The sequence below is a fragment of the Thunnus thynnus genome, chromosome 21, assembly GCF_963924715.1.
Source record: "Thunnus thynnus chromosome 21, fThuThy2.1, whole genome shotgun sequence".
Lineage (NCBI taxonomy): Eukaryota > Metazoa > Chordata > Actinopteri > Scombriformes > Scombridae > Thunnus > Thunnus thynnus.
The window spans coordinates 15,180,746-15,194,573 of NC_089537.1; the positions used below are offsets into that span (position 1 = coordinate 15,180,746).

The 13,828-nt window shown below is 39.4% G+C and overlaps 1 protein-coding gene across 1 annotated transcript; it reads left to right on the top strand.

The window, feature by feature from the left end:
- The first annotated feature begins 2,769 nt into the window (after positions 1-2,769).
- Positions 2,770-13,752, top strand: slc51a (solute carrier family 51 member A). The gene is made up of 8 exons (XM_067578335.1): positions 2,770-3,025; positions 6,692-6,843; positions 6,996-7,069; positions 7,348-7,506; positions 9,043-9,154; positions 10,445-10,591; positions 10,829-10,934; positions 11,126-13,752. The coding sequence occupies exons 1-8, from the start codon at positions 2,953-2,955 to the stop codon at positions 11,272-11,274; spliced, it is 972 nt and encodes a 323-aa protein (XP_067434436.1). The 5' UTR covers positions 2,770-2,952; the 3' UTR covers positions 11,275-13,752.
- Positions 13,753-13,828: the final 76 nt, after the last annotated feature.

Sequence of the window (13,828 nt, forward strand, 5' to 3'; positions counted from 1 at the left end):
CCTCCAGTCTAACTTCGCTCTTGTGTCAGTTTTGTGTAATTCAAGATTTACACTTCACTTTTTACATGTGTTGAGCAGATGTTTGTTTGTTTTTTTCTTCTTCAAGGTTGCTTAAATCAAATATAAATGCTTGTACAGCAGAACAGTCACTCTGCATTACAAAAGAATAAGATGAAGAGTTAGTTTGTGTGTAGAAGCTAATCTGTATCAGCATGTAACTTCCTGGAGTGAAACATGATTGGCAGAAATTACACAAAGATGCAATGACATCATTTCTACTTTATGCGTAGCTGTGTTTAGCCTTGCTTTGGTTTCTACACACATTGTCTCAAAAAGTGCTTTTGAATAAGTTTGGACACAAAGCTAAAACAGGCAAATTGCTTCATGCCTGTGGTATTTGACTGAAGTCGAAAATCTTTGTGGAATGAGGTTCAGGAACCCAGCTGAACTTTGACCTTTGCTATCTGTCTAACACCCAGGTCTTTGACCTCTGCACATGAGGTAATTTGTGCAAAGATTATAAATTCACTGTTCTGCTCGTCCACTTGAATACGTCATGCTTCACTTACATTTTCTTTCAGTGGCTGTTTGTAAATCATGATTTAGGCATATGGAGACAGAACAGACACAAGTCAGAGCACTGATGTATTACATTTACTCTGCAGGTCTGTACAGCACACTGGCCAAGGTGAGAACAGCATGACTCGGCGTATACTCTGTGATGTAGAGGCCAAGTTGTGGAAATATAATAGACTGAGAAAAATCACTAATGCAGTCAATGCGTCCTGTGCACATGTGAGCCGTCAGCTCCCAAGGTAATGACCTAAGTGTCAGATTTTGAGGGAGAGTAATCAGTGGTTTGTTACAAAAACAAACAAGCCTAACCTGCGCAAGGCCAAAGCAGCCGCAGTTTCACTGAAGACCTTTGGATGGTTTATCCATTAAGAGGAAAACCACCATTAAACTGATTTTGGACAGTAACATCAGTGTCTACAAACAAAGCCTAGTGGCCCTTGACACAAATTCAGAGCATCAAATGGATGATGCACTCAGGTGACAATGTTTGAAGTTGTTTTTTTGACTTTGAAGCTATATCCAAATGAACTTTTATCAGAGTTCATTCTCTGCTGAGATTTTCCCAAGATATCATCACCTTCACAGTTAGTTTCTGTTTCGTTATTTTTAACAAGGGATGTGTCCAAACTCACCATAAAAATATAAAAAAACTAAGCTGTATGATATTACAGAGACAAGATATGGATTCCTTTCATGATGAATTTTCCTTCATGTCTTCTGTTGTGGCAGAAGATTTCTCTGTAGATTCTTGAAACTTTCTGTCAATTTCATAACCTCAAGAGTCAGCCAGTTGCGACAAATCATATTGGGTGAGTCTGCCACCCCTGCAGTAGATACATAAGCTAAGGTGTGCCTTGACGCAGTCAGAGTAAGCACGAAATAAAGTTGCTGAGACTTGATTCAGTCATCATATAATGTGAAACAGAGATTTGTCACCCTGTGCAATTTGTAACAAAGGTGAGTGCAATGTGAACACTGAGTGACAGGATCTGAGGACTTCTCATCCTCCGCAGAGGGTGTGTTATAGTTTCCTGGCTGGATGTGAGCATGCATCCCTGTTTTTATACCCTTCAGTCATATTAATCATTCCTTAAATGTGTCTGCACATGCAGTTCAGGGATGAAGAGATTTAATCTCAGAGCAAGGTTTGCTTGAATGGACAGGCAGTTTTAATGAACAATAAAATTAGGATATGAGGTAAATGGGAGCCAAAATGATGTTCAGAAGCAAAACAAAGACAAGTCACTAATGTCAAAGCTAGTTAAGGCAAGTTCTCATGGGAGACAAAAAGGCCTGGTGAACGGCACTGTGGGCACCATTGCTTTTCTGTATATCATTACCTTTACTTCAGTGATGTTTTGGATCACTATTCAGGCTTCTCTCAGTGTTGTGGAAAATTATTCAAATGGAGCCAAGGGCGCAAAAAGATTTGCAGCAAATGCCTCACATGACATGCACATGTTTCTATGGAAACAGGGTGGCATGTGAGCGCCTCCTGTGTTGTCCACTGGCTTCAGACTGCAGCAGTCCTATAAGAAATCCCCCTTCCATCCCACACACACACACACACACACACACACACATACCCCTCCTCCATCCAGAATCCTATTCTCAATGTTACTGGAGTATTTCCAGTAACTTTCAAAAATTAATCCTAGTTAGTCATCTGAGAAGAGAGAGTTGTGTATCTCTGCTGTGATCAGAAGAACCCATTTGACTCAGTCACCTCTGATTCCACCCAGAAAGGCTTAGCATTTTTTACGAGAAACTCGAGTGTCAAGCTGACACAGAGATGATGACATAGGCTATACACTGTATGTTCAATAAGAACATGAGTGGGCTGATTCCAAAGAAGTTAATCCTGCAAATTCCATGGTTTGGCTCCACGTTGTGGTATAAATCACAAAAACCACTGCACATTCTCCAAACTAGCAGGAAGCCACACCACAGATACCATACCATAATATACCCCAAAATAACTTCAAAACCAAGTTGCAAAACAAGCTGAGTGATTTATTTTAACTGCATGATATATTACCAAAAGTTGTGAAATTGTCATTGTTTAAAACATTTCTTTCAATTAAAAAAAAAAAGCCAGGTCTGCCCACAAACCACGTTTTTGCGTCAATTACTCGGGACGCTGTGATTTGGCACAGAGGACCGTGCGTCCTATGACAGAGAGGAGAAGGCGGGTCCAAAGATTACAACAAGTGTTTTGGGGTGTCCCGGAGGCAGATTTCTCTCTGTGAAGAGTTTAAGGACGCTCTTTGGAGAGGAGACAATCCAGGCTTTACGCACGGAGCGTCTGCGGATGAAAGCAGGACTGAGAGACTACTGAAAGTTGTACTCGTGAAAAATCCGCCGACAGCAGCCAACATGAATGAATCCAACCGAACCATTGATCCGAGCTGCAGTGACAAACCTCCTCTCGCCATCGACATCATCCTCAGTGAGTATAGACCGCTTTGGTACCAGGGAGAAGTTTACAGGACAGGGCGCTTCCCCCCAAACACCCCTAACTGACGAGATTACACGACTGTTATGGTCTGATGGAAGTTTATGCACTAGAAAATATCAGTAGGTGTAATATTATGCACTTGGCTGCTGAACTGTAGAGCTTTTGTCCTCGTTGGGTTTTGATGCATTCCTAGAAGTCCCTGGGCTCCACTTTGTGAGCTGCTGGGAAGATGTAGGATGGTGGTCTCCCGTGCGCACCATCCAGTGGTCCTCCTGCTTCTTGGGCATAGTTATGACTCCTTTACATCCTCAGGAACATACAATACTACATTAGAGCACAATTTCCAGACTTTCTGTAAATACATGTAAAATATTCCCTTTTCCTCCTGAGAACCGTTGGTCATTGACCCTCATAGGACCCTCCTCAAGGGCTTTCCTGGGACCAATGACCCCAGTTTTAAAAGCACTGACATATAGAGTAAATATTACGCAAGATTCAGTCTATTATACTCATAAAACCACAGTCAAATTACAGAAAAGTTGCATGTTCAGACTCAGCTCACTTCTGGGTTGAAAACAATTAATCCATTAATCCATTTCACTGGGGTGTTGGTACTGTAATTTCACATTTAGGGCTCTGGCTAATGTTGGATTATCCATCTCATTTTGCTTTTCACTTGTCATAACACTCCTCAGAGGGTGTGCAGTTCAAAATCTGCAGGGATGTAGAGAGAAAAATCCACTTTAAGTCAGTTAAGCCATCTTTCTTTATTACATGGATCCTAATTTAATAAAACACTGCAGACGTCATCATGTGTTCGTGTGAAAGTGCGGCAATGAATCTTTTGTTGATATTGGTGATGTGTGAGCTTGCCATAGTGGCATTGTTTTGTTTTTTCGTTACTGCACTTTAAATTATTATTATTATTATTTTGTCTTTTTAAACCTTTTTTAAATGTGCTCTTTAAAACAAAGTTGTTTTTTTTACCTTATGTAAAACCACCAAGTGGCAGTTTAAAAGCGCTTGCATTTTTAAGAAGAAATCCTTTCAGTTCAGATTTTAATTCAAACTGATCATAGTTTGCTGAATATATATTTACAATATATGGTATCCCCTTCTGATTAGAGCTTGACCAATAAATCAGCAAGGCCAATATTAGCTTATTGCAGATTTATTGGTATTGGTCTTTATGTTGGCCGATAAATATCAAGAAACTGCAGACCAGAAATGGCAAAGATATGTTTAGATATTGTAAAATACTGTTGCTGTTACTTTTACATAGTTTGTTCTCTGGAGATCTCTAACAAAGTTTATATTTCAACTGTTAAATATCACACTCAGTTCTTTCAAAGACACTTTTAAGGTTTTCTTATCGAAAATGTTAAGTTGTGGGTTAACAAAAATGTATATTGTATTTGTAATGAACTTTTATTGGATTTCTTGAACTCTAAAATATCAATATGTAGAAAAAAATCCAGTACTGGTCGGGCAATACTTGTGATGGTGAAACCTTTGAGGTCTCTCAGTTGCCATCTGGATCTGTTTTGCCAGCAGAAAGGAATAGTTAAAATCCTCAGTCTCCACTTTACTGCAAAAGCTGAGTATGTTGTGCACATGTGTGGTTGCACAAAACATCAACTAGCAGAACACAAGAGGAAAGAAATAGTTCAAGCAGATGAAGGAACAATAATAAAACATTGTTTTCAGAATTTGGGAAACTTTTCAAAAAGTCTTCTGTGTTAATTATCAATTGCAATTACAAGCTCTTTACCAACACAAAATGAAAAACAGTATTTAAACAAAGGCAACAAGAAGGCATAGTGACCACCTACAGAAAGAAGTCCTCCAATAGGATTGTTTGTTTGTCTGTGTTGTATATTGATAACTGTTAATGACTTTGTATTCCGGCGAAGAAATGATGCAGAATGCAATGACTCATAATTACAGGCAACCTCTAGAAGGTGTTTATTCAGCCTTTCCTTGCACTCTTTTCAATTTCAAATGTAGCTGCAGCTTTCATCACCTCTCTCTTTTGTCTGAAACATCTGTTGTAATGATTCACTAGTGACCATATGTGACTACTGATGCCTCAAGGGTCATTCCTGGATACAACAGCCTGCCTGCTCTAGTCCCACCCACATGCACATTCATAATTTATATATACAGTACCAGTCAAAGTTTCCCATTCTCTTGAATGAGAAAGTGTGTCTAAACTTTTAATTGGTACTGTACAGACAGTCAATTCTGTTTGTTGTGAAGGCTGACTTGGTAAATAGATTATGCTGATGATGCCAAAATCAAAATACAAAATACTCCACAGTCCAACAAACACTTAAGCTAGAAAATCTCAAGCCAATCTATCATCTAGCTGTAGCTGTACGGTCTGTTTAATTTTCTCAGCATGCACATGTCAGCAGCAGCAGTCTGTATTTGGTTTCCTGTGTTGCTGTTTTCACTTATTTTGCTTCAAAATACACTTTTTTTTTATTGCTAACACTGTTTACCCCGAAGAAACCCAATTAAGGCGATCAACAGAACTTACACTCAGGTCTGCATCTGGATTTTATTAATCCTCAAAATCGAGCACTCATATATCTTAAAGCAACAGTCGGATGCTCGTCTAAACATTTAAACTGAGTCCGCTTGCTGTAATCACTCCTCCTGTTCATACTGACCATTAAGAGATCCCTTCATAATGCGCTTACGATATATATAAGTGATTGGGGACAAAATCCACACAGAACTCAGTTTGTGCAAAAATGCATTCCAGAGTTTATCAGCTATAAGGCTTCAGCCTCCTGAGTTAATCAAATCAAGTCGATCTCTTCCAAAGTGAAAGTTCCCTCTTTGTTTGTTTCCCCAGTGTTTCCTTGAGCAGCTGCAGAAAATGGTTTGGCACTAAAAAGACAGTGACCTTCGGAGATATCCACTTAACTCAGGCTACGGAAGCCTCATACTAGATACATTTTGGAAAGAAATTGGAGAAATTATTAGTACAATTGAAGATCATATTAAGGAACAATTCGAATACTTGGAGTGAGTTCAAATGGAAAGTTATAACAAGATACTTTTGAACTTCACTAACAACAAAGTGGAGCCAGACCAGCTCAGACATGTCCTGGAGAAAATGTGGAGCGGGCACTGGCAACCACACTCATGTTTATTTGGTCATGTCGGAAAAAAAGCTATGTAAACAAAGTGATGAAAAGCGAAACTGCATCAACACTGTACCGTATTGTAAGGAAGTAGAAATAAAAGATGGAGCTTCATTTTCTCAAGAACAACTTTTGGGTCTTGAATCCTTTCATCAAATCATTTTTGGAGGTTGTATAGTCTTGCCATTACATGCTGTTTTCCAGTGTTTCCTACACATTTTCCTGTTATACCTGCTTGCAAGTCCAGTTTTTCTTTGTGATTCTAAATATATTTTTAAGGTATAATCTATACTTTGGTTAGAGGTTACTAGTTATTTTCTAGCTGTATTTTATGCATCCAGTGCTTGATAAAGGCTCTAATGACATAAATACCCATTACACTCAAAGTAGCGCAATCAAAGATCATATCAAGATTCACTCTCTAGAAAATCATTGCTGGGCTCTAAGTTCCAGCCCAAATTTGGAGATAGTTAATTTGCTGTAATTCCACTTCTCCCTCCAGAGTTGGACATCTTTGGCATCATCCTGTACTCAGTGCTCACCTTCATGGCGGCCGTGTCCATGCTGGTCTTCATCGAGGAATGTATCTACATCTATAGGAAAGTGCCGTCCAATAAGAAGAGTGTCATCATCTGGGTGAATGGAGCTGCGCCGGTAAGATTAACACGCTTCTGGGAGGGATTTTTAAAGAGCATTTGAAGAAAAAAGGTGAACATTACGCAGAAAGATTGATATTGTTCGGCCATTTCACAGCAAAATGCACAGAGAGGAATGTTCTACACGGCTCTTTCTCCTCTCTTTTTCAGGTGATTGGCACCATGTCGTGTCTGGGGATGTGGATCCCCAGAGCCACCATGTTTACTGATATGACCTCAGCCTGGTGAGTTTCACTTTCTCTGACTCACCTTCCATCTCTTAGCATGCTTTGTGTTTATTCACTTCACTCACAGGAAATTTGAACTCCATAACCCCCTGAGAGTTTTACAGAAAACAGTGATGCTGTTGTGTAATGTGCGTGTGGAAGTTATTTCATTTTCTTTATCACTCATCTCTTTTAATTCCTTTGTGTTCTCCTCCGTGTGCTGATTTCCTGTCTTAATACTTCTTTCATTCCTCCTGCATCCCTTACATTCACTTCTTATTTCCATGTCTCTGTAGCTACTTTGCCGTCGTGGTATTCAAGTTCTTGATCATGATGCTGGAGGAGGTGGGGGGCGACGAGGCATTCCTGCGGCGAGCGGCGAAACACAAACTGAAGATCAGCACTGGGCCGTGCTGCTGCTGCTGCCTCTGTCTACCACACGTGACCATCACACGGTAAACACTTTAGTAAAGTATAGTCAGTTGATATCATTGTCTCATAAACTTTTATAATTTCTTTTTTTACTGCCTGGAGCGCTGAAATTAGCACATTGTGAACAGCCTCTAGAGAATACACAGTAGGAGCTTTTTTTTATTAGTTTTATAACAGCAGCAAGTATTTCTGGCATGCGGATTTAGATTCTCCTGTTATCTTTGGCAAGAGGGTTTTTTTTCATCAGATTAAAAGGAAAAGTCTGTTGTCTCAAGGGCATTGAGGCTATAAAACTAGAACAACACACACATCCTACACAGTAGTGTGGTGTAAATACTAAGAAACAAACATGTCTTTTTTCTTTTGCTGCTGACTGAAATTTTGTTTGTTTTTTATTTGAATTCAATTCAATTAAACAGCAAATAAGAAGAAATGATTCTCACACCTCAGCTGTCCTTAAAAAAAAAGTGTTGTCAATGCATCAACTGTTCTTATTTAAAAGCAGCAATGAGCAGAGATGATTCCCAAAGGATCTGAAGGGATGTTTTGTATCCTACATTTGATGCTCTGTTGTCTTTAATGTTGATCAATCCCTTTATTACTGAGGCGGTGATTGAAACATCCTGTAATACTAATGAAGTACAGATCCTGCACAGCTTCCATGACGGTTACTACTACCACATGTAGTTGGAAGGGCCAGGCAAGCACACGGGGGAACTTTGATGTAGTTTTTGGTCTGTTTGAAGATTACATAAACTCGGGGATCCTCTGGAAATATGACATCGTGCTCACGCTAGAAGTACGCTTCGCAGAAGGCAGGTTAAACACACTCCCGGCCGTTCAACTCTTACAGGGTGGGGCCCAGTGTGTATCGTACCAGATTGTGCCCATCACGACCCCTTCTAGCTGAGTAAAGAACACTGACTCCACATTTACTGTTTACTTATCCAGTACTCTCTTGTTTCACACATAGGTTGTTGTGTATGTCTGTCAGAAGCAGATACAGTCTGTTTAGGCTACATGCAATGATCAAAAATGATCAAAATCATGCTGGTGTGAAGCAACGACTAACAGATGTGTTTATTTCTAATGCTATACATGTCTTAAAAGCGTATTCACTCTCTGTAACACCAAAAATCCTTTTGTGTAAACTTGCCTGCTGTACACAGTAAAAATGATGATGATGATAATCAAGCTGTGACAAGCTCAGCTTTTTTTTTCTTTGGTCCACTGCCCGGTTTCCCAACAACAACTTCAAGATCATCTCTTCTCTCTTGAGAAAGGCTTCTGTTTGCCAGGAATCAGAAACGTATAAAGCACCTCAGAGGATCAATGTTATTATTGCACACGTAAGAACCTTCAGATCTAGACATGCATCTAGCCAACAGAGATACAATCAAGAACACTCTGAATTGTTCAGAACATCCTGCAGTGATAAATTAAGAGCAATGGGGAATTCCGCAACGGATTGTTAATAGTTTTTAAAAAATGTTAAATGGCTAAACCATTTTGTTTCATTAGCAACCACCATTAAAAAATTTCCTCTGTTCCAACTGCAGGGGCACACTCTTCCTGCTCAAACTTGGCTCTTTCCAGTTTGCTCTCCTAAAGCTTGTCTTCACCATCCTTTCCATTGTCCTGTGGACCAACGGGAAGTTCGACCTGGCTGATGTGAGTTGATAACGTGGAAATGTTAGACAGCATCTCAAGGCGCTATTGTCCCCCTGATTTATTTGTGCTGTTTGTTTACCTAGCCTTCTGTTGCTAAATGACGATTCGGAAAAACATGTTAGTGAGCCGCTACCACCCTGGCTCCCAATGTTTACTATTCTTTCCATGTAATCTGAAAATGAAAACTTGATTTGTTGCACTTCCTCTGGTTGAGCAAAAGAAAATCACAGTCGTAATCTTGCTGTGATACTTTTCCCACATTATCGGCCACTCTTTATTTTTTCACATTTTAAAAACACAATTATCTCTTTGTCTCTCTCTTTCTCTCACATGATGACGCCCAGTTCTGATTTTAATGAATGAATGAATGCAGGATGTATGAAGACCCTGAGTTTAGGTGATTATAGTTCAGACCCATGCATGTGATCCGCCTCTCTGAAAGCACAACGGTACCTTTTTATCAGAGAGAAATAAAACTTTTTTTTTAACAAGCTGATAGTCTGATGCAAACATCTACATGCTGCTGCATGACCCAACAGTTAACAGATTCCTGACACAACAGTAATACTCAGTTTTGATCTGCGTGCTGTGTTCCACGTCTTTCACCAACAACAAAAGACGCTTGTTCAGCTTCAGTTTTATATGAGAATGTAAATACATGAATCTTAAAGGCCCTTTTCTATGTAATTAACCAGATTCCAGCTAAACACTTAAAGTCATAATGACTTTCTTAATAGTGAGCAACAGAAATTCATGATACATCCTGCATCAATTCATGCACTAACTCATTATGACTCGTGCATTAGTATGCACTACACATGAGCTTTGTTGCCTTATTATTATGATTAGTGTTACTTATGTGGGGGAAATATGTGTGTTTCATGAGTCATTCTATGGTCATTTTCTATCACTGAGGTAGTAGGTCATGTGTCACCTGTCTGTTTCAGAACAGTTTTCAGTCTACTTTGGCTGACAGGGATAAAGCTTGATAAAGCTGCCTGTCTCCTATGGTAACCAAGGTTAGGTGGAGACATCCTGTGCTTCTTGCAGATGGTCAGATTAGCCTCCTGTTAGAATGGACAGCAAGTAACCTGTGTACAGACTACATGACTTTATTTATCTTTCATCAGCACTGTGTCTTGTTTATAGTTCAATAACCAATAGAGGCATAGTTAGCATATTTTAAAAATGTGGCATTTTTTTCATATATCTCTTTTGCAGTGTTTCATTAGTCTTTTTTTGTTCTGTACAAACTCTCTCCCAGACATATTCTCTCTTTTGTCTTTTCAGATGAATATTACCGGAGCTGCTATATGGATCAACCCATTTGTGGGCATCCTGACAATCATCGCCCTGTGGCCCGTGGCGATCACGTTCATGCACCTGAGGGTTACCTTGCGGACACTAAAGATCATCCCCAAGTACGCCATGTACCAGGTAAGACACAGGAGAAGCTTCAAACATACATTAAATTGTACATTTGTACACACAGTATATACATGCAAACAGCAGTTAACGCACCTCATGATGTACCGTAACCAGCACTGCTCTATATGAGTCAGGGAAAGCAAACACCCAATTCTTAAAACATGTCGTTATGAAGTTGTTTTTTTTACAGGATTTTCCAGTTTGACTGGATAAACAGTGTCTTTACGTGTGTGTGTGTGTTTGTAGCTGGTCCTGATCTTGAGCCAGCTGCAGTCCGCTATCATCAACATCTTGGCTCTTAATGGAACTATCGCCTGTGCACCACCTTTTTCTGCTGCAGCCAGAGGATACAGTGAGTCAACATCCATCCATACAATCAGTTTTTCTGTCTGTTTGTTTATCTGCTCCATCTGCAATGACTCAACCCATCCCTTTATTTGTTTAGAAACAAAACCAGGAATGATCCCTTGAAAGATTGTTTTTGGCAGACACATGCTTTCCACATCCAGTACCTTCACTCTCTGCCTCTTTGCATCTCCACAGTGATGAGTCAGCAGCTTCTGATCCTGGAAATGTTCATCATCACACTGGTAACACGTCTGCTATATCGTCGACAGTATGAGCCTTTACCTGAAGAAGAACATGACGACAACGAAAACACCAAGATGGTCGCATTGCCGGAGTCTGCATGAGACTGACTCTGTGTGTGTGTGTGTGTTTGTGTGTGTGTGTGTGTGTGTGTGTTGTTTTTATTTCCCTGCAATGATTTGATTAAGAGACTATATGAGCAAATAAATATATATATATATATCTGAATTACATGTAAATTAATCTTGTGGATGTTCATTGAGGGCCACAGATTTGCAAGCTCTCCATAACTGTTACAGGACAGCCAGATCAAGCAGTAATAACTGACTTTTTCCCACTTTGTTTCTTCTCAATTACCAAAAAAAAGAAACCATGCAAATTTATGCAAGAGGCTTATTTGGTAACACTTTATTTTACAGGTCCATATTCCCCCTTTAATTTCCAAGGAAGTGTCACGGAAAGAATAATGTAGTTTGGTACTAAGTACAGAGAAAAAGAAAATTCTGATGATATTTGAGGTTTAGTGTTGAGTTGTTGATTTATGGAGGAATTCCTTTGAAATCCCAGCAACTATCATTATCAATTTATTGTTATTTTACATATACAGTACTGTGCAAAGGTTTTAGGCGCTAAAAGTAAAGTGAGAATGCTTTAAAAAATAATGCCATGAATAGTTTTTATTTATCAATTAACTTTAAAGGTTAGTAAACAGAAAAAAATTAAATCAAACCATATTTTCTGTGAGCATGCTTTGTCTTCAAAACAGCACCAGTTCTCCTTGTATACCTACACACACTTTATCAAGCTACTTGGCAGGTCGGTTGTTCCAGGCATCTTGGAGAACTTTCCACAGTTCCTCTGTGGATTTAGACCGTCTCAGTTGCTTCTTTCTCTTCATGTAATTCCAAACTGAGTGAATGATGTTGAGATGAGGCCTCTGATAGTTATTAATGACTTCCGGCTGTATGTTTGGGGTCATTGAAGTGCTGCAGAATAAATTTAGAACAGATCAAATGCCTTTCTCATGGTGCTGAGATATCGAAAGTGCCTAAAACTTTTGCACAGTACTGTATGTTGATTTTGTGGGCTTTCTGGTCGACACATTTTTGTTTGCATGTCCAGCTGACTTGCTGTGAACTGACTAAAAAACTGTCTGGGTTAGCTTGCAATTAACTGGAATAAATAACTATAAGTTAATTTTCCTTGTAATTAATACCAAAAAGACACAGTCTTTTCCCACAACTTTCCTATGAATTAATGGTTTCATTTCTCTTTCTTGGAAATTACAAAAAACTATGGGACCTTTAAAATAAATTGTCACTGCTTATTTATATTCCTTGTCCTCTTGTGAGGCATTATTGCATAAATGCTGATAAAACTATATTTTTATCTCCCACTTGCTGTCTGCGTTATAGCCACTGGATCTGTACTGTCACTTTTATCCTGTACAAGCTTTTTAAATATCCTCAGATGAAATTTCATACACACTATGACTCTCTGTGGTGTCATTTGTTACAGTATTTTCAATGTTCCCATGTGTCGCTAGGTGGCAGTAAATCCCCAAAACTCTACCACCCTGACAGTGTGAGCCCATACAGTTAATGTGTAGGCCCAATATAAAGTCTGTTATTATGCTGCATTTACGTGCTCCTCGGATGGTCCCTTTTTTCGACTTCGGTGTGTTCGTGTGCCTTTAAGTTGTAATGTGGAAACAACATGGACGCTACAAAGATGTGTTTTCCCACACTTGTTGCTGCACCAGTACATTCCCTAAAACCACTGAAATAATTGCCTTACCTGACTTATCAGGGTCAATGCTAATAAATCACTTTTCTACCATATTACAAATTACATGAGCGCAAAAAACTGATATGCGATACATGAATTAGTAAAAGCAAATCTTGCCGTCAACCAAAGGCTTACTTTTGTCAACTTTCGGCGAGTGTGTACCAACATCTTCGCCGACTTTCCGAGTTGTTCCGACATGAGGGGGCGTTCACGTGCATTTTCCCAGTCGAGAACTAATTTTTCAGATTATTCCGATAGTACCTGAATGCCACATTGATGTCAGAGGCTGCGGATAAACAAGATAAACGAGTTTGACTGACACGCCTTCGTCCAATCGGGTTGTTGCTGTTTCTCACTTCCCCGTTTTAGGCCAATCGCTGCAGTGCATCAACAAACCCGTGCCAAGTCCGGTTGTCTCGAGACTTTCCACTGTACAGTACGTGCTGTCCGTACGTCAAGACGTCAACCGGCTCAAATAGGACGGAAGCTATTGAATTAAACCTTCAAAATAAAACCTACCGCATGGGGGGTATAGAAATTGTGAGACATTGATGTCAGTGGTTCTCAAAGTGGGGTCCGGGGACCCATAGGGTTCTTGAGGGGTTTCCAGGGAATTCCGAGCAAAAAGGGGAATCATTTATTTTAACTATAATTCCATCCATAAGTAACACAATGACAGAATGTGTGACTATTTTTTGTCATGGGTTTCATACACTTTCTGTAATAAATATCTAAAAGCAAAAGTCTTTCTAGTCTAATTCTTCAATTATGTATCTGAAAATGTACAAAAAATAAAAAGTACAAAAGTGGGTAAACTAAATAATACTGTCATAGTCTATGAGAGTGATCCTAAAGAAGAATGGTATTCAC

What these genes read in the sequence shown, in the direction of transcription:
- slc51a (XM_067578335.1), top strand. Translation starts at nt 2,953, where the DNA reads ATGAATGAATCCAACCGAACCATTGATCCGAGCTGCAGTGACAAACCT. An exon ending in CCACACGTGACCATCACACG is followed by an intron (nt 7,507 to 9,042) that starts GTAAACACTTTA and finishes TTCCAACTGCAG; the next exon opens with GGGCACACTCTTCCTGCTCA. An exon ending in CCAAGTACGCCATGTACCAG is followed by an intron (nt 10,592 to 10,828) that starts GTAAGACACAGG and finishes GTGTGTTTGTAG; the next exon opens with CTGGTCCTGATCTTGAGCCA.